At 39.5% G+C, this 24,314-nt stretch overlaps 1 protein-coding gene across 2 annotated transcripts in view; it reads left to right on the top strand.

Moving 5' to 3' along the window:
• Snapc3 (small nuclear RNA activating complex polypeptide 3) overlaps positions 1-21,983 on the top strand; it is a 46,315-nt gene extending 24,332 nt beyond the window's left edge. Inside the window, exons 5-9 of one of the 2 annotated variants that reach the window (XM_070033143.1) lie at positions 2,004-2,153; positions 8,169-8,251; positions 11,484-11,648; positions 17,087-17,194; positions 20,852-21,983. In XM_070033143.1, the coding sequence (XP_069889244.1) occupies positions 2,004-2,153; positions 8,169-8,251; positions 11,484-11,648; positions 17,087-17,194; positions 20,852-20,891 (546 nt within the window). In that variant the 3' untranslated portion in view covers positions 20,892-21,983. Of the gene's footprint in view, positions 1-2,003; positions 2,154-8,168; positions 8,252-11,483; positions 11,649-17,086; positions 17,195-19,179; positions 19,401-20,851 lie in introns of those variants that run through there. The other variant, XM_070033142.1, reaches the window with a different exon arrangement.
• The last annotated feature ends 2,331 nt before the right edge of the window (positions 21,984-24,314 follow it).

Genomic DNA, 24,314 nt, shown 5'->3' with positions numbered 1-24,314 from the left:
TTGAACCCAAGGTTTCAAGCATGCTAGACAAACCCTTTACCACTGAGCTATATCTTTAGGCCTTATTATTTTTGACATAGGACTCAATCATTTGAAGAGTTATTTGAACCTCAGTGTTCAAAATAAATGCAAGTATATGCTGTCTGACATTTTTAGAGCTGACAATCCTTATTCTTGGGGACTTTTTATTTATTTATTTTTGTTTCATTCTGGGGCTTGAACTTGAGGCCTGAGTGCTGTCCTTGAGCTCTTTTATTCATTTTCTAGTGATTAATTGGAGAGAATAGTCTCAAAGGCTTTCCTGCCGGGTCTGGCTTTGATCCGCAATCCTCAGATCTCAGCCTCCTGAGTAGCTAGGATTGTAGGCATGAGCCACAGCGCCTGGCATGTTCTGAATTTTCTGGTGATGGATGTAGAGACTAGCATGATGGCTCATACTGCATATAAATATATATTTTTAGCTGTTCCAGTGGCGCTACTAGCACCCAGCTGGTACTTAGTTTTAATAAGGTATTTCTTTCTGATACCAAAAGAAAGTGAAATGTCAAACAGTCTTTCAGTCCAATAGAATTACAGGCCTAGTATTGAAATGGATAACTGATTTCTGCATTAAAGTATATATAAATACCCAGTGATTCTAATGTTATGAATTCTTGAAGATTTTTGCAGCACAGAAGGCTGGTAGAGGAATAAACCTTGTTCACCAATTGAGAATAATTGGGAAATTATGGAATTAACTAAAAACAACTCTTTGGTGAAGATACATAGAATTAACAAAGAATTTCTTAGGAGTCTCAAAGCATTTCCTTCTCCCTCTCCCAAGTGCTGGGTATCTAAACCAGGCTTGCACATGCATAAGGATATGCACATGCATATCCTAAACTCTGATGAGGTCTAATTGAAGTATTTGTATACAGAGATTTTATTTACAAAAAAGTATTGACGAAGCATCTAGAATTATTTTGTTTGAGATCTCAATAAAACATGAATAACAATTAACCTCTTGGTTTCATAACCTGAAGATAAGGTATGGATTGCCTGACTTCATTGGTGTAAATTCCAGGAAAATTTAGACAACAGTATTGCTAGGTAAAGTTATAGGCTAAAGGCTCATAATCCTGATGTTATTAAGTAGTTTATTGATTATAAATTTCAACTTAAACTAGAGAAGTTCTGTTGGCAAATAATTATGGGATTTAATTTAATCTATAGAGATAATTGTGTGACGATACAGATTAATGCTATCAAATGGAAGATTATTACTAGTATTTCCTTTGTAGGAAGAGAAGGCATGCTATACCACATAAGGCGTTCACAGGGTGAACACCAGTCTTGGTGCTATGGTAGAAAGCAGAGGAAAAGTCATAGACCACAACTTTTATGGGGTTTTCTATAGGAACATCGAGGAAGAACATGGTAAACAATTTTGGACTGGTTTAAATATTCCATTGGGCTTTGGAGCAACAAGTTTGATTTCTGTTATCTAGCCCCTGGTTCACTTAGGATGATTGGGCACCTAGGGCAAGATTAGCTTTATGAGTAAAAGTTAAAGAAAGTGGTTTTAGATCTGGAATGCAAATAATTTATAAATAGCTTTTTTTCTTTTTCCTCTGTGCTAGGGATTATACCCAGAGCTTTATGCATGGTAGGCAAAGTCTTAACCACTAGGATACACCTTCAGCTTAACAACGTTCTTAGTTTGGTCTTGTAATTAATAGATGTGAAATAGAGAAATCAGAATCTAAAAGAAAAAAATTAATAACTAAATACAGCATAACAATTCATGAAGACAATTTGTTTTGTTTTGTTTTGCAGTGCTGGGGATCAAACCCCAAGGCCTTATATGTGCTAGGCAACTGTTCTACCACTGGGCTACAACCCCAGCCCAAGGGGACAATTTAAATTACGAAGGCCAGTAACTTTGTTTAGATCTAGTCTTGACAGGATTTATGGTTTAGCTGCTTTGTTGGTAAATGGACACTTACTTATTGTTTGACTTTTAGCATAAAGAACATAAGCCATTCCAGACGATGCTGGTTTTGGGCAGTCAAAAGCTCACAGAACTGAGAGACTCAATTTGCTGTGTCAGTGACCTGCAGATTGGTGGAGAATTCAGCAACACTCCTGACCAAGCTCCTGAGCATATTAGCAAAGTAAGGTGATTCCCCACCCCCATAAAAGGAGTAATAATAATAAGCTATGGAAATAGTTTCTACTCTAGCAGGTTCATCAGTGTTCTAATAAACGCTTCTCATTATATTCTATCAAATTGCAGTTGTATCTCTTTCCTTCCTTTCATCTCATTTATTTCTCAACAGTTTTATGGACATATCTGGACAGTTGGTCTCTTTGATTGTCATACAACCTATCCTCATTATAGCTTTTTGCCTTGTCCTGTATTCCCCATTCCTTCCCTATTCCCTTCCCTTCTCTTCCCTTCCCTTCCCTTCCCTTCCTTTCCTCCTTCTAACCCATTTTTTCTGCTAGAGCTTTGTGTTCAAGGTATGTCCCTAGCCTTACTGTCACATTTAACTTTACCGTTTGTTTATCCTGTTTCAAAATCTCTCCAGCAATAAGTAGGAGTCTACATTTGTCTCATTAGCATTCCTTCACCTTTCCATGTGCAACAGAAAATCTTTGGGGCACTCCTTTGAAAGGAACAAAGTGGTAGGTTGACTGCCTTTTTCAAGTGATTGCTTACCTAAGCAGGCGCAAGGTCTTGACCCTTCCAAATTTCAGCACAGGGAAAAATTAACTGGCTATATTACCTGGTACAACCTTGGGAGAGGACTCCAGATTTATCGATCCACTTATGAAGAGAGCAATTTCTACTAAAGATATTTGAAAGATACTTAAAGGATGAAGATAGAACTTGGACAAGAACCAGTACTATTTCCTTTTTTACTAGTTCCTTTATAATTCCACCTAAATGTTAGCTATACTGTTTCTTCTTAGTCTGACATATATTGATGATTCCCAAGTTAATGTTCCATACTACTTGCTCCCTCTGCTTTAGCCACAGTGAATTTGTGTATCTTTATGTGGTCTATACCCTTGTACTTGAGTATTCAGGTAGGAAACCTTTTCCCTTCCTCTTTGCAGCTTAAGATAACAGTTTTTCTTAACTTTTTATGTGTCCGGTACCTTTACATGTGTCCATCATAGTACAGTTGCATTGTCTCAGTGCTATTTGATGTGCATCTGTTGGTTGTGTTCCAGACTTTTTTTTCTTTGTCAGTTGTGGGGCTTGAACTCAGCCTGGGCACTGTCCTTGAGATCTTTTGCTCAAGACTATGCCACTTTGAGTGACAGAGCCACTTCTCATTTTCTGGTGATTAATTGGAGAGAATAGCATCAAAGGCTTTCCTGCCTGGTCTGGCTTTGATCCCCGTCCTCAGATCTCAGCCTCCTGAGTAGCTAGGATTGTAGGCGTGAGCCACAGCAACTGGCATGTTACGGATTTTTTGGAGACTGATGTAGAGATTAGCATAAAAATACATTTTTTTAGTCAGGTGCTGGTGGCTCATGTCTAATCCTAGCTATTCAAGAAACTGAGATCTGAGGACCGCAGTTCAAAGCCAGCCTAGGCAGGAAAGTCTGTGAGACTCTTCAATTAATCACCAGAAAATCGAAAGTGGCACTGTAGCTCAAGTGGTAGAGCACTCGCCTTATTCTGAAATGCTCTTATTCTGAAATGCTCAGGGAGAACGCCCAGGCCCAGAGCTCAAGTCCCATGATATATGAGAGAGAGAGAGAGAGAGAGAGAGAGAGAGAGAGAGAGAGAGAGAGAGAGAGAGAGAGAGAGAGAGAGAGAGAGAGAGTGTGTGTGTGTGTGTGTGTGTGTGTGTGTGCGCGCGCGCTAGGGCTTGAACTCAGGCCCTTAGTCGAATGCTCTACCACAAGCCATAACTTCACTTCTAGCTTTATGATGGTTAAAGGAGATAGTCTCACAGACTCTTTGGTCTGGCTTCTAACAGTGATATTTAGATTTCAGCCCCTGAGTAGCTAGGATTACAGGCATGAGCCACTGGCTCCTACCTTAAATATTGAGTTTTGTTGTTGTTGTTGTTTTGTTTTTTGTTTTTGCGGTCCTGGGGTTTGAACTCAAACTGTCCCTGAACTTCTTTTGCTCAAGGCTAGTTAGTACTCTACCACTTGAGCCAAAGCGACACTTCTGGCTTTTTCTGTTTATGTGGTACTGAGGAATTGAAGCCAGGGTTTCATGCATACTAGGCAGACACTCTACCACTAAGCCACATTCCCAGTCCTGAAAATGGTTTTAAGATAGGTTTTCAAAGTTGTCATCTCAGTGCTTTTGGAGGAGAAAACGAAATAAGTGGAATTTTAAAACTGCTTAAAACAGGAAATAGAGATTTGTCTTTTTCTTCAAAAGAGAAGAAAGTTTCGGTGTTCTCAAAGTTTCCTAATCACTACCAAAAAAAAAAAAATAGAGGTATAATTATAAGATAGTAAAGTGCCTGGATTCACCCTTTTTATTGCACACATGTCATTGTTAGAGAAGTTTGAGTTCAATCTGGGAATCACCCTTACCTCCAGGAAATCTTGGAGACTCTTCTTGATTAGTGCTAGTACGTCAGTGTTAATACCTTCAGTTTTCTAAGCAGGAACTACATGACCCATAGTCCTACTTAAAAAATATTAACATTTACTGTTAGGTTCTCCCTCTTCCATTTACTAAAAATAATAATCTCACTATTAAATGAATACCTACATATGCTAAATATATGATATTAGAAAGAATTAATAAGGTGCTGGAGGTGTGACTATTACATAAAAGTACTTGCATAGACTTGCATAGAATTTTTTTTTTGGGGGGGGCGGTTAGGTCGTGGGGCCTGAACTCTGGGCCTGGGCGCTGTCCCTCAGCTCTTCAGCTCAAGGCTAGCGCTCTACCACTTGAGCCACAGCATCACTTCTGGCTTTTTTTCTTTTTGCTTATGTGGTGCTGAGGAATCGAACCCAGGACCTCATGCATGCAAGGCAAGCGCTCTACCACCCAGCCACCTTCCCAACCCCCCATCTATTGTTTTTTAAGGTAAAAAAAGCAAGTTTATTTGAAAGTGAAAGTAGTGAGAGTCTTCAAAGAGGGAATACAAAGAGGAATCCCTTGAATAAAATATTTTTTGATTAATTTCATGTGTGACAGGACTTAGTTGGTCCACTATTTTCAAATCTATTTTAAAACTTTAATATATGTTTTGCCAGTATTTGTTTTTGGACTATGAGAATTCAAGAATGGAATCTATTTTTAAATTAAACATATAAAACTGTTACCAGTATTTTCTTATTAACAAGAAAGGCAGTCTGGGGTTTGAGCTCAGAGCTTTGCATTTAGTAGCAGGGGCTTTACTTCCTGATTCACACCTCCAGCCCCTCAATGATCAAGTATATTTTTAATGGTTCTCATGTTTTGATGTCTGATCAACCATTTTTATTTGTCTGAGATGAGTCAATCTTTTTTCTTTTGTCAATTTTCTGGGAAAATTGTTTCTTAGAGGAACTCTGAATATTTTTACACATATTATTCTATTATTAATTATAAACTTCAATAAAGGGAGAATGGCGACGTAAATTTAACTTGAGGACTTAACCAAGTTTATCCAGCACATCTCTCCCAAGACAGTTTCCGTCGCAACAGATTTTAAGACTGTCTCTAAAGTTCTAACATAGCTGATTTGAATATTTACAAGCTAACAGATGACTGTCAAATGACCATTCTTGTCTAGTGATTAATAGTACCAGTCCACTTAGCTTACACTGAATTAGTAAAACAAGTAACTTTTTTTTGAGTCATATTGTCATGTTTTACTTTATTAATGCCATTAATATAGAATGTGTCAGTGCTACTCTAAAGAGTGATTCATCAGCACAAAACATGGCGATTTTACTTTATTCTTTCAGTTAATTTTCCATATTAAACATAACAAGTAACTTCTATGTTGATTGGTGTTCCTTCCTCTCTTGGAATTTGATCAGCTCAACTAGTTGAGATTCTGACACAGTAGGGAAACTAGTTAGTGACTGTCTCTGGTTGACATTGGAAATTAAAATTCATTGTGAGTGATAATACATTCTCTGCTGCAACGAAATAAGGAAAGATTAATAGTGGACAACATTTAGATGGAAACCATTTTTTGTTTTGTTTTTGTTTTTCTGTTGGTCATGGGGCCTGATCTCTGGGCCTGGGCGCTGTCCCTCAGCACTTCAGCTCAAGGCTAGCGCTCTACCACTTGAGCCTCTTCTGGCTTTTTCTGCTTATGTGGTGCTTAGGAATTGAACCCAGGGCCTTATGCATGCAAGGCAAGCACTCTACCACTGAGCCACCTTCCCAGCCCTGGAAACCATTTTTGTTCTTTGAGAATTTACCTTGCAATTGCTAAATATGTTTAAAAAGTTTTTGTTATTTAAGCTGCTTAAGATGAAGTTCTAGACAAACATTTTTTTTTTTTCTGGGTCCGGTCATGGGGCCTGAACTCTGGGCATGGGCGCTGTCCCTCAGTTCTTCAGCTCAAGGCTAGCGCTCTACCACTTGAGCCACAGTGCCACTTCCGGCTTTTTTCTTTTTGCTTATGTGGTGCTGAGGAATCGAACCCAGGGCCTCTGGCATGCAAGGCAAGCGCTCTACTACTGAGCCACCTTCCCAGCCCCTAGACAAACATTTTAAAATAAGCAAAATATTTTCCTTCCAAAATAAGGCAATAGTTATTCTTTTAGAACCTTTATTTTAGATTATATCTTACTGTGTTGGGGGTTTAGAAGTTAAGTGATAAATTACACCCACACATAGCATTAAGTATATCTTTTATTATCTCTTTAACAATCAACAAGGAATATAATGGTTTTATTCATTGAAAATTAAGAGTTACATCTTTAGTGAAGTCTGGTTGAATGAAAGAATCTGGGAGTTCAACCCACTGTGATTATTACTATGATACATTAGGCAAGATTGATTGCTTCAATAGAAATAGAAATTCATGGGCTGGGAAGGTGGCTCAGTGATAGAGCACTTGCCATGCATGCGTGAGGCCCTGGGATCGATTCCTTAGTACCACATAAGCAAAAAGAAAAAAGCCGGAAGTGGCGCTGTGGCTCAAGCGCTAGCCTTGAGCTGAAGAGCTGAGGGACAGCGCCCAGGCCCAGAGTTCAGGCCCCACGACCGGACCAAAAAAAAAAATAGAAGTTCATATTTCACCTACCAGTGAGTTATGGAAAATTTAGAGAATTTTTAAAATATACATTGAAAAAACAAAAAAGAAGGCTAAAAAAACATAACTCAGTGATCTTTGTTATTATCGGGGAAATAAAAAAGATGTAACTATTTAGTTTTTTTTGTTTTTTTTTTTTTTTTTGGGTCCGGTCGTGGGGCCTGAACTCTGGGCCTGGGCGCTGTCCCTCAGCTCTTCAGCTCAAGGCTAGCGCTCTACCACTATGAGCCACAGCGCCACTTCCGGCTTTTTTCTTTTTGCTTATGTGGTGCTGAGGAATCGAACCCAGGGCCTCGAGCATGCAAGGCAAGCGCTCTACCACTGAGCCACCTTCCCAGCCCAACTATTTAGTTTTTTTAATTGTAGTATTCAAAATAACTGTACTATTTGCGCGCGCGCGCACACACACACACACACACACACATACATAAATGTATGTTGTCTGTCTTGTGTCAGTCATGGAACTTGAACTCAAGGTTTGAGTCTTTAGCTTCTTCACTCTGGCTAGTGTGATGAGAGTCTCATAACTTCCTTGCCCGAGCTGACATCAAACTGCAATCCTCAGCTCTCAGCCTTCTGAGTAACTAGGATTATAGTAGCCACAGGTGCCCAGTTTGCATATAATTTTATTGAAGTTATATAATTTCTAATTGGGTTACATGAATCTCAGGAAAATACATATATTTAAATCACTCTTAGTGATTGAAACAGTAATAGGATAAGAATGAAAAGAGCCACAAAAATTATGTCTGAGACAAAATAGTGAGTGAGTCCTACTAAATTTCAAATAAGTTTATAACTTGAACATATTCTATGAAGATCAACAAAGTTATTGTAACATAGTAGAGTGATGTTATGATATATAAATTTTGCAAGATTATTTGAACATTTTGATAATTTTTAGGAGTAGGCTTTCTTTTAATATCATCTGTTTTCTTTTAGGACCTATATAAATCAGCCTTCTTTTATTTTGAAGGGACATTTTACAATGATAAAAGATACCCGGAATGCAGAGATTTGAGCAGGTATAGTTTTCCAAAATTTTCCCTATTTGTAATTCTCAAATTAGTGGTAGCTCCATAAATCCTATTGTTGAACTTTTGAGGATCTTTGCTGAGAAATTACTTATAAATTTTGTATTGAACTTGAAAATTGTATTGAACATGGTACATTGAACATTACATCTAAAAAAGTAGATGCCACTGAGGCATTTTATTAACCTGTATTTAGTTGATAGCATTTTAATCTTTGGTTATTTAGTTGATAGTACTTTCTTGCTTGTTCTGTATATGCTACTGCTTGCCCTGGGTGACTAGAGATATATTTGTATCCATGTAAGGATATATAAGATGTATATTATGTATAATATGTATATTATGACATTTCTTTTTTCTTTTTCGTCAGTTGTGGGGCTTGAACTCTGGGCCTGGGTGCTATCCCTGAGCTCTTTAGCTCAAGGCTAGTGCTGTACCACTTGAGCTACAGCGCCACTTCCATTTTTCCTGAGTGGTTTATTGGAGATAAGAATCTCAGGACTGCCTGGCGCTGGTGGCTCATGCCTTTAATCCTAGCTACTCAGGAGGCTGATATATGATGATCATGTTCAATGCCATCCCAGGCAAGAAAAGTCCTTGAGACTCTTAATCTCCAATAAGCCACTCAGAAAACCAGAAGTGGAAGTGGCGCTGTGGCTCAAGTGATAGAGCGCTAGCTTTGAGCTGAAGAGCTGAGGGACAGGCCCAGAGTTCAAGCCCCAAGACCCACAAAAAAAAAAAAATCTCAGGGCTTTCTTGCCTAGGCTGGCTTTGAACCTTGATCCTCAGATCTCAGTCTCCTGAGTAGCTAGGATTACTGGCGTGAGCCACCATCACCAGGCTGATGACATTTCTTTGGTACACAAATACTAGAATCCAGGGCTGGGAAGGTGGCCCAGTGGTACAGTGCCTGAGGCCCTGGGTTCAATTCCTCAGCACCACATAAGTAAAAAGAATAAAAGCCAGAAGTAGTGCTGTGGCTCAAGTGGTAGAGCGCTACCTTGAGCTGAAGAGCTGAGGGACAGCGCCCAGGCCCAGAGTTCAGGCCCCAAGACCGGACCCAAAAAAAACAAAAACCAAAACCAAATACTAGAATCCTTGTTAATATCTTTTTTTGTGTGTTAGTCTTGGGGCTTTAACTCAGGGTCTGGGTTTTACTCCTGAGCTTTTATGCTCAAACCTAATGCTCTACCACTTGAGCCATAGTTCCACTTCTGGCTTTTTGCTGATTAATTGTAGATAAGTGTCTCATGGACTTTCCTGTTTGGGCTGGCTTTGAGCCACGATCATCAGATCTCAACCTTCTGAGTAACTAGGAATACAGGTTTGAGCCACTGGTGTTTAGCTGTTAATATCTTTTCATTTGTGCCAGTTACTGAGGCTTGAACTCAGGAGCCTGAAATCTTGCTTATTAGCTTTTTCACTCAAATCTGGTGCTCTGCTACTTGATTCACATCTTTCAGCTTTTTGCTGGTTGATTGAAGATGAGAGTTACTTTGTCTGCTTGGACTTGCTTCTAACCTCAATCCTCAGATTACAGACTCCTGAGTAGTTAGGATAACAGGCAAGAGCCATTGGCACCCAGCCTAGTATCTTTGTTGTTGTTGTTGGTTGTGGGGCTTGAACTCTGGGCCTGGGCCCTGTCCCTCAGCTCTTCAGCTCAAGGCTAGTGCTCTACCACTTGAGCTATAGCACCACTTCTGGTTTTCTGGTGGTTTTTGGAGATAAGAGTTTCATGGAGTTTCCTGCCCAGGCTGGCTTTGAACCTGCTTTGAACTGCAATCCTCAGATCTCAGCCTCCTGAGTAGCTAGGATTACAGGCATGATCCGCTGGCTTCTATCATCATTTTAATGAGACCATTTTTATTACTAATGGCCTAGCCCCATTATTAATGTTTATGTATAAACATCTAGCGTTCCCTCCCCATCACCTTTTTTTTTTTTTAAACTATACTGGAGTTTAACTCAGGGCTTCATGGTACTAGTCAGGTTCTCTGTCTTGAGCTTTTTTTTTTTTTTTTTTTTTAGCTTTCTTAGATAAGGTCTCTTACTTTTTCCTGGAGTAACCTCCGATGTGATCCTCTCATTAGCTGGGACTTCAGGGGCAAGTCACCTTGTCTGGATTATTGATTGAGAAAAGGGTTGAAGGTCTTGCCAACTTTTGTTCCAGCTGACCTCGTACTGCAGTACCTCTGGTTTCTGCCTCTTGAGTATTGTATTCATTGGATTGTATTCATTGTATTGAATATATTATATTGTATTCATATTCTAACAGTTTTCTCAAACTTGGTCTCAACTCAATTTTTTTTTTTTTGTCGGTCGTGGGACTTAGACTCTGAGCCTGGGCGCTGTCCCTCAGCTCTTCAGCTCAAGGCGAGCGCTCTACCACTTGAGCTACAGCGCCACTTCCGGTTTTCTGGTGGTTTATTGGAGATAGGAGTCTCACGGTCTCTCGCCTGCCCGGGCTGGCTTTGAACCGCGATCCTCAGATCTCAGCCTCCTGAGTAGCTAGGATTACAGGCGTGAGCCACCAGCGCCCGGCTCAACTCAATTTTTAATTAACTTGTTTTTTTTTGTCTTTTGGTTGGTCGTGGGGCCTGAACTCTGGGCCTGGGCACTGCTCCTCAGCTCTTCAGCTCAAGGCTAGTGCTCTACCATTTGAGCCACAGCACCACTTCTGACTTTTTCTGCTTACGTGGTGCTGAGGAATCAAACCCAGAGCCTCATGCATGCAAAGCAAGCACTTTACCACTGAGCCACCTTCCCAGCCCAACTTTTAATTTTTAATTAAGGGCCCCAAAGAGCTATATAGTATATGTAGGTTATAGTTATTAGTACTTACTATATTAAGCATTGAAACTATGAAATATGAAAATATTAATCTAAGCTATGTATAAAAAAATGTTGTCCAAAGTTAAATGAGAAGAGTAGCGTTAGTCTACACAGCCACTAAAAATCTTACGAGTGGATGATAATTTGGCAGACAATATAATTCTGAAGATAATTTTGATCTGCTGGACCCCACTTTGAGAATTATTCTGATAGATGAAGAAAATTCAGTGTTCTTAATCCGAAAATGTGTCAGTCACTATGGTCTTTCTGTCAAGATGGCAGCTCTCCAGTTTATTGGGTGAGCTAGATAATCTGAAATACTGCAGGTACAAACTCTTTACTGTCGTTTTTTGGAACAATGCTACATTCTTGCCTTTTTTCCCCATCTCAGAACTATCATTGAATGGTCAGAATCCCATGATCGAGGCTATGGAAAGTTGCATACTGCTAGAATGGAAGATTTTACCTTCAACGACCTAAAAATTAAACTGGGCTTTCCTTACTTATACTGTCACCAGGGAGACTGTGAACATGTTATTGTCATTACAGACATAAGGTATGTAGCAGCATTTAGAGCATTTTGTTATTGTTATCTAATATATTATAAAAGTAGTTTTTATAAATTAAAATAGATCACCACTGTCACTTGCCTTGGGAGCAGCAAAAATATCTTCTGTGGAATAATCAACTTTTTGCATCCATTTGTATCTTCTGTTGTTAACTTTTGAAAATCTTTAAGAAATGCTTTACAGTTAGTAAATTACTGTTAGGTTAAATGTCTAATTTTGGGGGAGTGATGGGGGGAGGGTCGGTCGTGGGGGTTGAACTCTGGGCCTGGGTGCTGCCCCTGAGCTCTTCAGCTCAAGGCTAGCACTCTACCACTTGAGCCTCTGCCTCTTAAGTAGCTAAGATTACAGGCACCCGGCTAAATGTCTATATATTTTTAACACATACCTATTTTGTATCCTATTATGGCCGTTTGCTATTTTCAACTAAATGTCTATATATTTTTAACACATACCTATTTTGTATCCTATTATGGCCGTTTGCTATTTTCAACTGTATTCTTAGGCTATGTCTAAGAGGTTGTGGTGGTGGGTTTTTTCGTGTGTGTGTGTGTGTGTGTGTGTGTGTGTGTGTGTGTGTGTGTGTGTGTGTGCGCGCGTGTGTGTGTGTGTGTGTGTGTGTGTGTGTGTGTGTGTGTGTGTGTGTGTGTGTGTGTGTGTGTGTGTGTGTGTGTGTGTGTGTGTAGCTGGGGAAAAGTACTTGGCAATGCTTTACCACTAAGCTATATCCCTAGCCTTATTCTGAGGCGCTAGTCCTTTTGCCAAAATGTAAGAGATCAAAGGAAACTGGAGGAAAAGAAGAATAATTTTAATATTTGACAAATGTAGAGTTTTAAATGCTTTGGTAGATTTTAATTGGAAAGGAATTAAAATAGTTAAGAGGAGATTTGGGGATTAGTTTAATATTTGATATAACTGATACTCTTTCTCATGAATAAAGCTATTCATTTCCTTATTTAAGAAATACCAGTTAAGAAGGATCAGTGTGAAGGAATAGGCCCAGCTCTATTGCTTAATTCCATTTGAGAAACCATTTTAAATCTTTATTAAAGCAATGATATACCCATGTTTTTATTAAATGAGCACAAAGAATTAGTGATTTTGGAAAAGTCGCTTGCTTCTACTTCTTTATAGTTTCAGTGACTGATGTAAAATTTAGCCCATGCAACTCACTTAGTTTAGGAAGCTTCTACAGAGTAAAACATAGTAAAGATGTGGGATGCATTTGAAATAATAGATCTCATGGGAAAATGAAATTCTCATTTGATAGCCACGTAGCAGACCTAGAGCACAATGTGCTGGGAACCTGGAGCCATGTGCATTGAGAATTCATGACGGAGAAGCATGACTTGGGAGAAAAATAGAACCTAGAGAGCTCTGTTGGTGCTTTGCTTGTGTGTGTGTGTGTTAGTACTGGGCCTTGAACTTAGAACCTCACAACCTTCCTTAGCTTTTTTGTTCAAGTCTTGGGGACTTTCTGTCTGAGCTGGTTTTGACGTTAGATCCTCAGATTTTTAGCCTCCTGAGTAGCTATGATTATACTGGCACCCCGCCCTCCACTGATGCTTTAACATATGTCGTCCACTGTTGAGTCAGAAAATTGGGAACCAAACTAGTCACTACATTATATCCAACCAGAAAAATGTCTACTAAAGAGATGGGCTTAAATAAGTAGTACTGTCATAATTTAAACATTACTTAATTAAAAGTATAGTAGTTCTAGCTATATAACAAAGTTGAGTAGCTAAATTTTTTTTTTTTAAGTTAAGCATAGAGGGGCTGGGAAGTTGGCTCCATGGTAGAGTGTTTGCTTTGCATGCATGAGGCCCTGGGTTCAATTCCTCAGCACCGCATAAGCAGAAAAAGCCAGAAGTGGCGCTGTGGCTCAAATGGTAGGGTGCTAGCCTTGAGCTGAAGGACAGCACCCAGGCCTAGGGACGGACACACACACACACACACACACACACACACACACACACACACACACACACACACACACACACACACACACACACACACACACACACACACACACACACACACACACACACACACACACACACACACACACACACACACACACACACACACACACACACACACACACGTTAAGCATAGAAAGCATTTGTAAGAGTCAGAACTTATAAACCTCATGTTCATATGAACTTTTTTTTTTTTATACAGAATTTGTGTTTTGGTAATGTTACTAAAGTTTATATGCATCGTAGCAAATGTAAGATAGAGAGAAGCTAGCATTGTAGCTCAGAAGTAGATTGTTTATTCAGTGTACATAAAGTGTGGCTGAAAACAAGTAAAAAAAATTGATAGTTTTAGTTTCCTTAAGTGCTTGTAGTATAGGCATAGTGCTATAAAAGGTATCGTTCTAAGGATAAAACTGACTTTGCTGAGAAATCTTTATTAGTGACTTAAAAAGTCATTTTCATTTTCATCTTATAGGTAATTTAATTATTAAATGACATTCCATATTACTACCAGAAGTTTAATCATTTTTTATGGGTAAGACAGTGGGCTTGATCTGTAGACTAGACTGGCTCCTTGAACTCCTTTGTCCTTCTATTGCAGTATTTTGTGGGGTTTTTTTGTTTTTTGTTTTGTCAATTGTGGGGCCTGAACTCTGGGCTTGGGCGCTGTCCCTCAGCTCTTTTTTTTTTTTTTTTTGTCCAGTAGTGGGCCTGAACTCTGGGCCTGGGCACTGTCCCTCAGCTCTTCAGCTCAAGGCTAGCACTCTACCACTTGAGTCACAGTGCCACTTCTGGCTTTTTTTCTTTTTGCTTATGTGGTGCTGGGGAATCGAACCCAGGGCTTCAGGCATGCAAGGCAAGCACTCTACCACTGAGCCACCTTCCCAGCCCCTGTCCCTCAGCTCTTGAGCTCAATGCTAGCACTCTACCACTTGAAACACAGCACCACTTCCCACTTTTTCTGCTCATATGGTACTGAGGAATTGAACCCAGGGCCTCATGGATGCAAGGCAAGCGCTCCACCACGGAGCCACCTTCCCAGCCCCCTATTGCAGCTGAGTATGATTTTCTTCCAAAAAAAATTAAGTCAAGTGTTAGGACAAGAAATATTTAGGTTAATAGGTGATTTCATTTTTCAGATTAAGAATATAAATTGGCACATAATGTTTTTTTGTTTTTTTTTTTGGGTCCGGTCGTGGGGCCTGAACTCTGGGCCTGGGCGCTGTCCCTCAGCTCTTCAGCTCAAGGCTAGCGCTCTACCACATGAGTCGCAGCGCCACTTCCGGCTTTTTTTTTTTTTCTTTTTGCTTATATATGGTGCTGAGGAATTGAACCCAGGGCCTCAGGCATGCAAGGCAAGCGCTCTACCACTGAGCCACCTTCCCAGCCCTGGCACATAATGTTTTAAGGGATTTGTCTGAAGCTGTGCAGCTGATTAGTGGCAGGGTGAAGGCTAATTTCCACTTTTTACAGTTTAATTTTTTGAATGTTATCATACATGTGAAGTATATAGTAGTTACTTTTTACATAGTTTCTTAAAACATTTCAGCCATGCACCCGTGCTTCACACCTGTAATCCTAGCTGCTCAGGAGGTTGAGTTCTGAGGTTCATGGTTCAAAGCCAGCCTGGGTAGAAAAGTCCCCATGAAACTCTCATCTCCAATTAACTACTCAAAAATAAACTGGAAGTGGCACTGTCGTAGATTGTTAGCCTTGAGCAAAAGAGCTCAGACAGCATCTAGACTCAAAGTTCAAGCCCCACAACAGAAAGAACAAAACAAAAAAGTATTATAATTCTGATACCTAAAACTAAAATCCCACCAATTCATGTTATATATATATATATATATATATATATATATATATATATATATATATATATATATATATATATACCAGAAGCCAGACATAGATTTTTATTTTATTTTTTGGTTATTCGTGGGCCTGGGCAATGTCCCTCAGCTCTTCAGCTCAAGGCTAGTGCTCTACCACTTGAGCCACTTGAGCCATAGTGCCATTTCCAGTTTTTTTTTTAATTTAAATTTAAAAAATTTTTTTGGTGAAAATACTGTACAGAGGGGTTACAATTACATGGGCAAGATAATGAGTACATTTCTTTTCTTTTTTTGGGGGGGGAGTCCAGTCATGGGGCCTGAACTCTGGGCCTGGGTGCTGGCCCCTAGCTCTTCAGCTCAAGGCTAGCACTCTACCACTTGAGCCACAGTGCCACTTCCAGATTTTTTCTTTTTGCTTATGTGGTGCTGAGGAATCAAATCCAGGGCCTCAGGCATGTAAGGCAAGCACTCTACCACTGAGCCACCTTCCCAGCCCATGAGTACATTTCTTATCAAGCGTTGAAGCCTCCTCCTTTGTTTCCCTTTCCCATCCCATCCTCCCCTCAACTTCCAGCTTTTTCTGCTTATGTGGTGCTGAGGAATCGAACCCAGGGCCTCATGCATGCACTCAACCACTGAGCCACCTTCCCAGCCTGACTTGGATTTTTAATGACTTAGACTATTTTAATAATAGTAATAGTGGAAAAAAAGAAAAAAAAGAGCCAAGTTGATAACCATTCAAGCTAGGAAAAACATCATTGAGTATTCTGGCTCCAACTATGTTCCTTAAGTAAAGGTTCTGAGTGTTAAAGCAAGGATTCTCTAATGTCATACATTTAAGAAATGCTGTATGCCGGGCGCCGCTGGCTCACGCCTGTAATCCTAGCTATTCAGGAGGCTGAGATCTGAGGATCTCAGTTCAAAGCCAGCTGGGGCAGGAACATCCATGAGACTCTTTTCTCCAATAAACCACTAGAAAACCGGAAGTGGCTCTGTGGCTCAAGTGGTAGAGCGCTCGCCTTGAGCTGAAGAGCACAGGGACAGCGTCCAAGCCCAGAGTTCAAGCCTCATGACCCACAAAAAAAAAAAGAAAAAAGAAAAAGAAAAAAAAATGCTGTATACAGTAGTTCCTTTTTAGAGGGTAATAATATTTTAGCATGAGAGATGTACAAGCTCACATGAAAGAATACTTTGCGGTTAGAAATGTGGCTTAGTGATAGAGTGCTTGCCTAGCATGCGTAAAGTCCTGGGTTCGATTCCTCAGCACCACATACACAGAAAAAGCTGGATGTGACTCTGTGGCTCAAGTGTTAGAATGCTAGCTTGAGCGAAAGAAACTCACGGACAGTGCCCAGGCCCTGAGTTCAAGCCCCAGGACTGGCAAAAAACAAAAACAAAAACAAAAACACCTTGTATAATCTAAAATATTGCTGGAAGAAAGGATTTCATGCAACAGGTGAGTCAAACTTGGTATAACAAGTCAGTTTAGCTAAATCTTTTGTAACTAAAACTTGAAAATAGAATCTTAGGTTCCTAATATTGAAGTACACATAATGTTTTATATATCATAAGTTTTTACCAAAATATTTTCCATTTTCTCACAAATGATAGGCTTGTGCATCATGACGACTGCTTGGATAGAAAACTTTATCCACTTCTTACTAAAAAGCACTGGCTGTGGACCAGAAAATGTTTTGTGTGTAAAATGTACACAGCTAGGTGAGTGGTACCTATTTTTTTTGTCTCTAAAAATTAAGTACTTTGAGCACTTGTTTTCCATTTTGTATTTAAGCAATCTTGCCTTGAGATTGTAAGGACCTTTATCTAACAGGGAAAGCACTAGTCAGTTTAGTAGGTTAAAATAGAGCATTTTGTTTAAACTAAGGATTGAACCCAGGGTCTTATTTTAAACAAAATGATAGATGGATAGAGCTTTATCTTAGATTATATGTATAACTTCAGGGTTGAAATATCTAGGTGGCCTCTTGACCAGAGTTTACAAAACCAGCTCCACCCACCATACAGCTTTTCCTTAGTGAAAAAATGGAGCACATTCCATACAATGAGGTCAAAATAATTACAAAAGTTTTTTGGTATGGTGTAGTGACACACAGTTCTAACCCCTAGGTAATTTGAGCCTGAGGCAAGGGAAGTATGAGTCTTAGGCAATGTGGGGGTTGGGGGCAGCGGATGGGGGACAGATGTGTATTTCTGTGATAGAATAGTTGCCTAACATGCACAGTATCTGGGTTCAAGTCTCCATACTGCCCAAAGTGTAGTGTTTATATGAGTCTGTATGTTTACATTATTATGGCAAATTGGTGAAAGTTTTAAAACTATTTACAGCAATAGAAAATAAGTGTCTTCATCTGGCCTTGGGTTAAGAAGAGCCATAAGAAACAGCAATCACCATCCTAACTAATTGACAGGCAGAGATCTGGGGAGATCACAGTTCATGGCCAGCCAAGGAATTAAAAGTTTGAGATTCTAGCTCAATCAATGACTGACAGAGATGGCATGCACCTGTTATCCCAATGATAAGGGAAAATAAGTAGGATGACTGCAGTTCAGGCTGGCCTAAGCACAAAGTGAGACCCTCTGTACAAAATAACTAATACAAAAAGGGGATGGTGAACAAAGCAGTAGAGCACATGCTTGAGTTCAAATCTCAGTATTGCTCCCCCCCAAAGAAAAACAAAGTAGTTGAAATTAAAATGAAAGGATATTAAAAGGCAAACATCCTAGAATACTAAATTGTTTCCAAATTAGCCAGTACTATATTTTACCAGTTTTAAAATAATTTAGTGCTTAGCTGGGTGCCGGTGGCTCACGCCTGTAATCCTTGCTACTCAGGAGGCTGAGATCTGAGGATCAAGGTTCAAAGCCAGCCCGGGCAGGAAAGTCCATGAGACTCTTACCTCCAATAAAACCACCAGAAAACCGGAAGTAGCGCTGTGGCTCCAGGGGTAGAGTGCTCGCTTTGAGCTGAAGAGCACAGGGAAAGCGCCCAAGCCCAGAGTTCAAGCCCCACAGCCAACAACAACAAAAGAAATTAGTGCTTGCCTTGGTAGCATGCATATAAACTTGGAACGATGCAGGTTACCATAGCCCCTGAACAAGAGTGCCATGCAGATTTGTGATTTTTTTACCCCACAATAAGGAGTGTCTACAATAATTTGATACATTTCAAATTAACTAGACGAACTAGAAGGCTCTCAAGAGCTCAGAAATGGTAAATGCTCAAGGAAATATGAATGCTTTATCTTGATCAGTTATAAACATACATCAATTAAAAACAGAAAAATGCTAGCTGGGCATGGTGACATACATTCTCAGCACTTGGGAAATGGCAGCAAGATGATCTTGATTTCAAGGCTAACCTTGGCTACTTAGCAAGACCTTGTCCCCCCAACAAAACAAGGGCATATAATAAAGTTAAATTAAGACAGCTAGGAAACATGGTTTTCAAGTGGCCTATTGAAAGAAAGTGACCATGTCAGCAGGACAGCTATGCTGCAGCACATGTATGATCTTTTCCTCTACATCTGTAGTTTCCTCTACTTATCCTTAAAGGAAATCTTAGAGAAACAGTATCTCATTGTTAGGTGCCTCTTTGACTTAGTGGAAATGTTTTATTTACATATTACATCATGCTGTAGCATTAAAAAATGATGCACACCTCTTTTTTTTTAAAAAAATTACAGGTGGGTGACGAACAATGACAGTTTTGCACCAGAGGACCCATGTTTCTTTTGTGATGTTTGCTTCCGAATGCTCCACTATGATTCAGCTGGCAACAAACTGGGGGAATTCCTTGCTTATCCCTATGTTGATCCTGGAACCTTTAATTAATACAAAAACAAAAACCAAATGTTTGAAATATCTTTTACTATTTATTCCAAATATATTTATTTTGTGCTTTTCATTTGGGTTGTTTTTATCTAATGGATTTATAGAAGTGCTTTATATATTCTAATTATGTATATGGGCAGATACACAATTCTCATTCATTTCTCTCAATCCATTGCTTGCCTATTCTGTATCCTTAGTGGTTTTTGTTGTTCTTTTGTTTTTGCTAAGGACAGAATGTAATTAATGATAAATCAGGTATTAGAAGTATTTTGAAAATTCTTTGAATGATTTTTTTTTTTGGGGGTCCAGTCGTGGGGCCTGAACTCTGGGCCTGGGCACTGTCCAGAGCACTCTACCATCTGAGTCATAGTGCCTCTTCTGGCTTTTTTTAGTTTATTGGAGGTAAGAGTCTCACTGAGTTTCCTGCCCTGGCTGGCCTTAAACCGTGATCCTCAGATCTCAGCCTCAGGTAGCTAGGATTACAGGCATGAGCCACTGGCGCCCAGCTTCTTTGAAGAATTTGAGAGCTACACCTTCTACCATAAAGCTTCCAAGGTAAAGATCCTTCAAATATCTGTAGGGAAAATCAGGAAGAAGTTAAAAATGAGCAAATTATTTCATAAACACAAAATTAGGAATGAATATAATTTTCTAATAGGTTCTTGTGATAGGTTTTTATTATATAGAAATAAAGTATACAATGCTCTTTTTCTTTGGATGCTAGTCTTAGGGCTTGAATGCAGGGTCTGGGTTCTGTCTCTGGGCTTTTTGTACTCCAGCTCCACTTCCAGCTTTTTTTTTGGGGGGGGAGCGGTTGTGGGCCTGAACTCTGGGCCTGGGCTCTGTCCCTCAGCTCTTCAGCTCAAGGCTAGCGCTCTACCATTTGAGCCACAGTGCCACTTCCAGCTTTTTTCTTTTTGCTTATGTGGTGCTAAGGAATCGAACCCAAGGCCTCTTGCATTGCAAGCTACCACTGAGCCACCTTCCCAGCCCTATGTTCCAAGTTTAATATTAAAAAACAAAACAAAACAAAACCAGTAACTGATTTTATACTACTATGGAGGTATGCAGGGGCAAGTTTTGTGGATTGCTACTTCTGGCTTACTCATTCTTGGACAATAATACTAAGTATGTTCTTTTGGGTCCCTTTTATAATAGTTACTCCTTTTTCCATTCAAAAGGGAACATAAATAAATCCCCTGATCAAAATCTTGTGGAAACCCTTTTGGTTATAAAATTTAGTACATTTAAAAAAAATTTTTTTTGGGGGGGTGGGGGAGAGGGGGGATCAGTCGTGAGGCTTGAACTCTGAGCCTGGACATTCATTGTTCCTCAGCTCTCCAGCTCAAGGCTAGCACTCTTACCACTTGAGCCACAGCGCCACTTCCGGCTTTTCTGCTTATGTGGTACTAAGGAATCAAACCCAGGGCCTCATGCATGCAAGGCAAGCACTCTACCACTGAGCTACCTTCCCAGTCCTCTTAAAATATTTTAAATGTTCAATTTTCACTTTTTCTCTTCTAGGTTATATATTTACATCCAGCCGAATTCCATATTTCTCTGAATGGCTAAGAACATCTTACCATTACAAAGCCTGTTTAAAAGATTTGACAGTAAAGGTATTTTCATGGACTCATATATCAACATCCTGTTTCTGGTATGTCTAAGGGTGCTCACATTCACATTTAGTGGATTAGCACAAAGGACTAGACACCCCTCAATGGCTGCCTTATTTTGTGCCTAAATTCTTACATTCAAGTATCCAATGGTGCTAACATTGATCAAACTGAAAATTCTGTTGGAAAAAAAAATCACAGCTTTAAGATGAGTGATTTACCCAAGTCCTAGAAGTTTACAGGTAAAAAATTATTTTGATTCCTTTATTAATATTGTATTTCTTATAGCTCTTGCAATAATTTAGAACGGTTGGTTTGTTTTTGATTGGTTTTCACTTCTTACAACAGATTAGATAATACACTTAGGTATTAGATAAAACATTACTATACTATACTTCTTTATGATTGAGAATCTTGTTCTGCTAGTTCTTGGGGCTAACACTGTCAAAGACCTATTTACTAACAAAACTGAGAAACAAGGAACAATATGTTGCCCAATATGTTACTGATCATTTATGGCAGCTGGTATCCCCATTAAATTCATGTCAAAACAATTGCCTAACTTTATACATTCTGGAACTATAAAATCCCTGAAATAAGACTTTATTGAAATGCAACTTTAGTAAATATACCATGGCTTTTACATCTATCAATGTAAGAAGCAAAAGCAGATACTAAAATAGGGAATTTATCAATACCTCCATAGTTAGAAATTAGTTCTTCGTATAATGATGAGTACATGTGCAAAAGACCACTGTACAGAAAAGCAATAGTATTCCCTTAAACATCTCTCTCTAGCTTCAAAATCCTTTTCAGACATTGATAGTTTTATTTAGGAAAAGGACAGTTGTCTCTAACAGCACTGTTAAGAGAATAACACAACAATATAAGCATATAGTAGTAGATTCTTCATTTCTTGGGGTCTCAGAAATATAGGTTTGCTATTTCCAATACATAAAAAAAAAACCAGCCGGGCGCTGGTAGCTCATGCCTGTAGTCCTAGTTACTCAGGAGGCTGAGATCTGAAGATCATGGTTCAAAGCCAGCCCAGGTAGGGAAAGTCCTTGAGACTCTTTTTTTTTTTTGGGGGGGGGGGGGGTCCGGTCATGGGGCCTGAACACTGTCCCTCAGCTCTTCAGCTCAAGGCTAGCGCTCTACCATTTGAGCCACAGCGCCACTTCCGGCTTTTTATTTTTTGCTTATGCGGTGCTGAGGAATTGAACCCAGGGCCTCAGGCATGCAAGGCAAGTGCTCTACCACTGAACCACCTTCCCAGCCCCTCCTTGAGACTCTTATCTCCAATAAGCCACTAGCAAACCAGAAGTGGCGTTGTGGCTCCAGCAGTGGAGTGCTTGCCTTGAGCTGAAAAGCGCAGAGACAGCGCCTAAGCCCAGAGTTCAGGCCCCACGACTGACCAAAAAAATATTTAAAAACTTACTAGTGAAGTGCTAGTAGAGTTACAGAAGCCTTTGTTCTGTTAAAGATTTCATGGCAGATCTCACCTTGCCATAACATCTTAAACAGGTAAGTTAGCGTAAGTAGGGAACATTGTTAGTGTTCTGTTATCACTGAGTTTGCAAAAACAGGGAACATAATAGTTGTATGGCTTAAAGTACCCTGGTCAATTTTTTTTTCTTCTTTTTTTTTTTTTTTGGTCCGGTTGTGGGGCCTGAACTCTGGGCCTGGGCGCTGTCCCTCAGCTCTTCAGCTCAAGGCTAGCACTCTAACCACTTGAGCCACAGCACCACTTCCGGCTTTTTTCTTTTTGCTTATGTGGTGCTGAGGAATCGAACCCAGGGCCTCATGCATGCAAGGCAAGCGCTCTACCACTGAGCCACCTTCCCAGCCCTCAAATTATTTTTATATACAAGCTTCTAATCAGGTTCTTTGAATCTAGAGATACATCTGAAATTTCTCCAAACTGCTGAGAAAATGGTCGACAATTCTTGCTCTTCAATATGTTTTCCAGTGATTTTTAAAAAAGCACGAAACAGGTGGGCACTAGTGACTGAGGCCTGTAATTGTACTCGGGAGGAGGCTGAAATCTGAGGACTTCATTGAAATAACCTCAGTGACTTTTTTTTTTGGTGCTGGTCCTGGGGCTTGCTTTCAGCAAGTGGGCGCTGTCTCTTAAGCTTTTCTGCTCAAGGCTAGTGCTCTACCATTTGAACCACAGTACCACTTCTGGTTTTCTGGTAGTTAATTGGAGGTAAGAGTCTCAAGGACTTTCCTGCCCATGCTGGCATTGAATTGCGACCCTCAGATCTCAGCCTGGAGTAGCTAGGGTTACAGGAGTGTGCCCAGCCACATAAAACTAAGTAGAACCAATGTTTCTTAAAGTTCTTGGTGTGTTAAGAGCTCTGTCTGTGAATCAGACTATGACCAAATTTCAAAATTAAAAAATGGCAACTGTTGCCAGGTGCCAGTGGCTCACATCTGTAATCCTAAATTACTCAGGAGGCTGAGATCTTTAGCTCAAGGTTCAGAGTAAGCTTGGGCAAGAAAGTCTATGAGACTCTGATCTCCAGGTGACTACCAAAAATCCAGATGTGGCTCAGGTGGCAGACTGCTAGCCTTTGGCAAAACTGCATAGGGACAGCTCTCAGGCCAAGTTCAAGCCCCATTACCTGCATGAACTAAAAAACAAAACAAAAAAACAACAGGTAACTAGGCTTAAGAAAACAAAACAGACATCCCTGGTTAGAGCATAGTTATTAAGCCTATGCAAACAAATCATTCAGCTGGATCATGGAAGAATGTACAATATGAACAAAAATTAAAAATACTACCTTTATCATCATCAGCTTACTATATCTCTAAGCAGCAGTTAATTAAGAAATTATTTCCTTAGCAAACCAAAATTCCTTCACTTGTTTTAGAAAGTAGCAAGAGTAATTTACTAAGTTTGATAGAAAAAATTTTTAATCAAAAGAAGTTCACACAATACTATGGCTTAACTAGAGTTTTTGCAAAACAGTAGTTCTGTTTTAAGATCTTTCAAAGGCATAACTCCAATTTTACCAATTCAAAGTTTTGGTGCCAATGAAAACAATTATTCTCGAAGTTAAAGCATAATAAATGCCACAAACATTTCTCATATAGTTTCAAAATAAGAACTTAATATCCAAAGTATTTTAGATATGCCATTCTTTAATCTTAAATTTTGTAATAACATTGGTTCACTGTGCTTGAGTCCATATACATAAATATAATGTACTACCTTAGAGTAATCTTTCTACCTTTTGTGATCCTTACATGTATAAAAATTAAATACCAATTCCCTTTTAATATAGCCATGCTTTCAATAGGTTACTTTCCTAACATAGCACTTTTATTAACCACCTAAGCATTAGGGATTGCCTTTTTTCTAA

The sequence above is a fragment of the Dipodomys merriami genome, unplaced genomic scaffold, assembly GCF_024711535.1.
Source record: "Dipodomys merriami isolate MVZ:Mamm:240054 unplaced genomic scaffold, mDipMer1.0.p SCAF_22, whole genome shotgun sequence".
NCBI lineage: Eukaryota > Metazoa > Chordata > Mammalia > Rodentia > Heteromyidae > Dipodomys > Dipodomys merriami.
The sequence above is the reverse complement of the archived record's forward strand: the minus strand, read 5'-3'. Positions and strand labels throughout refer to the sequence as shown.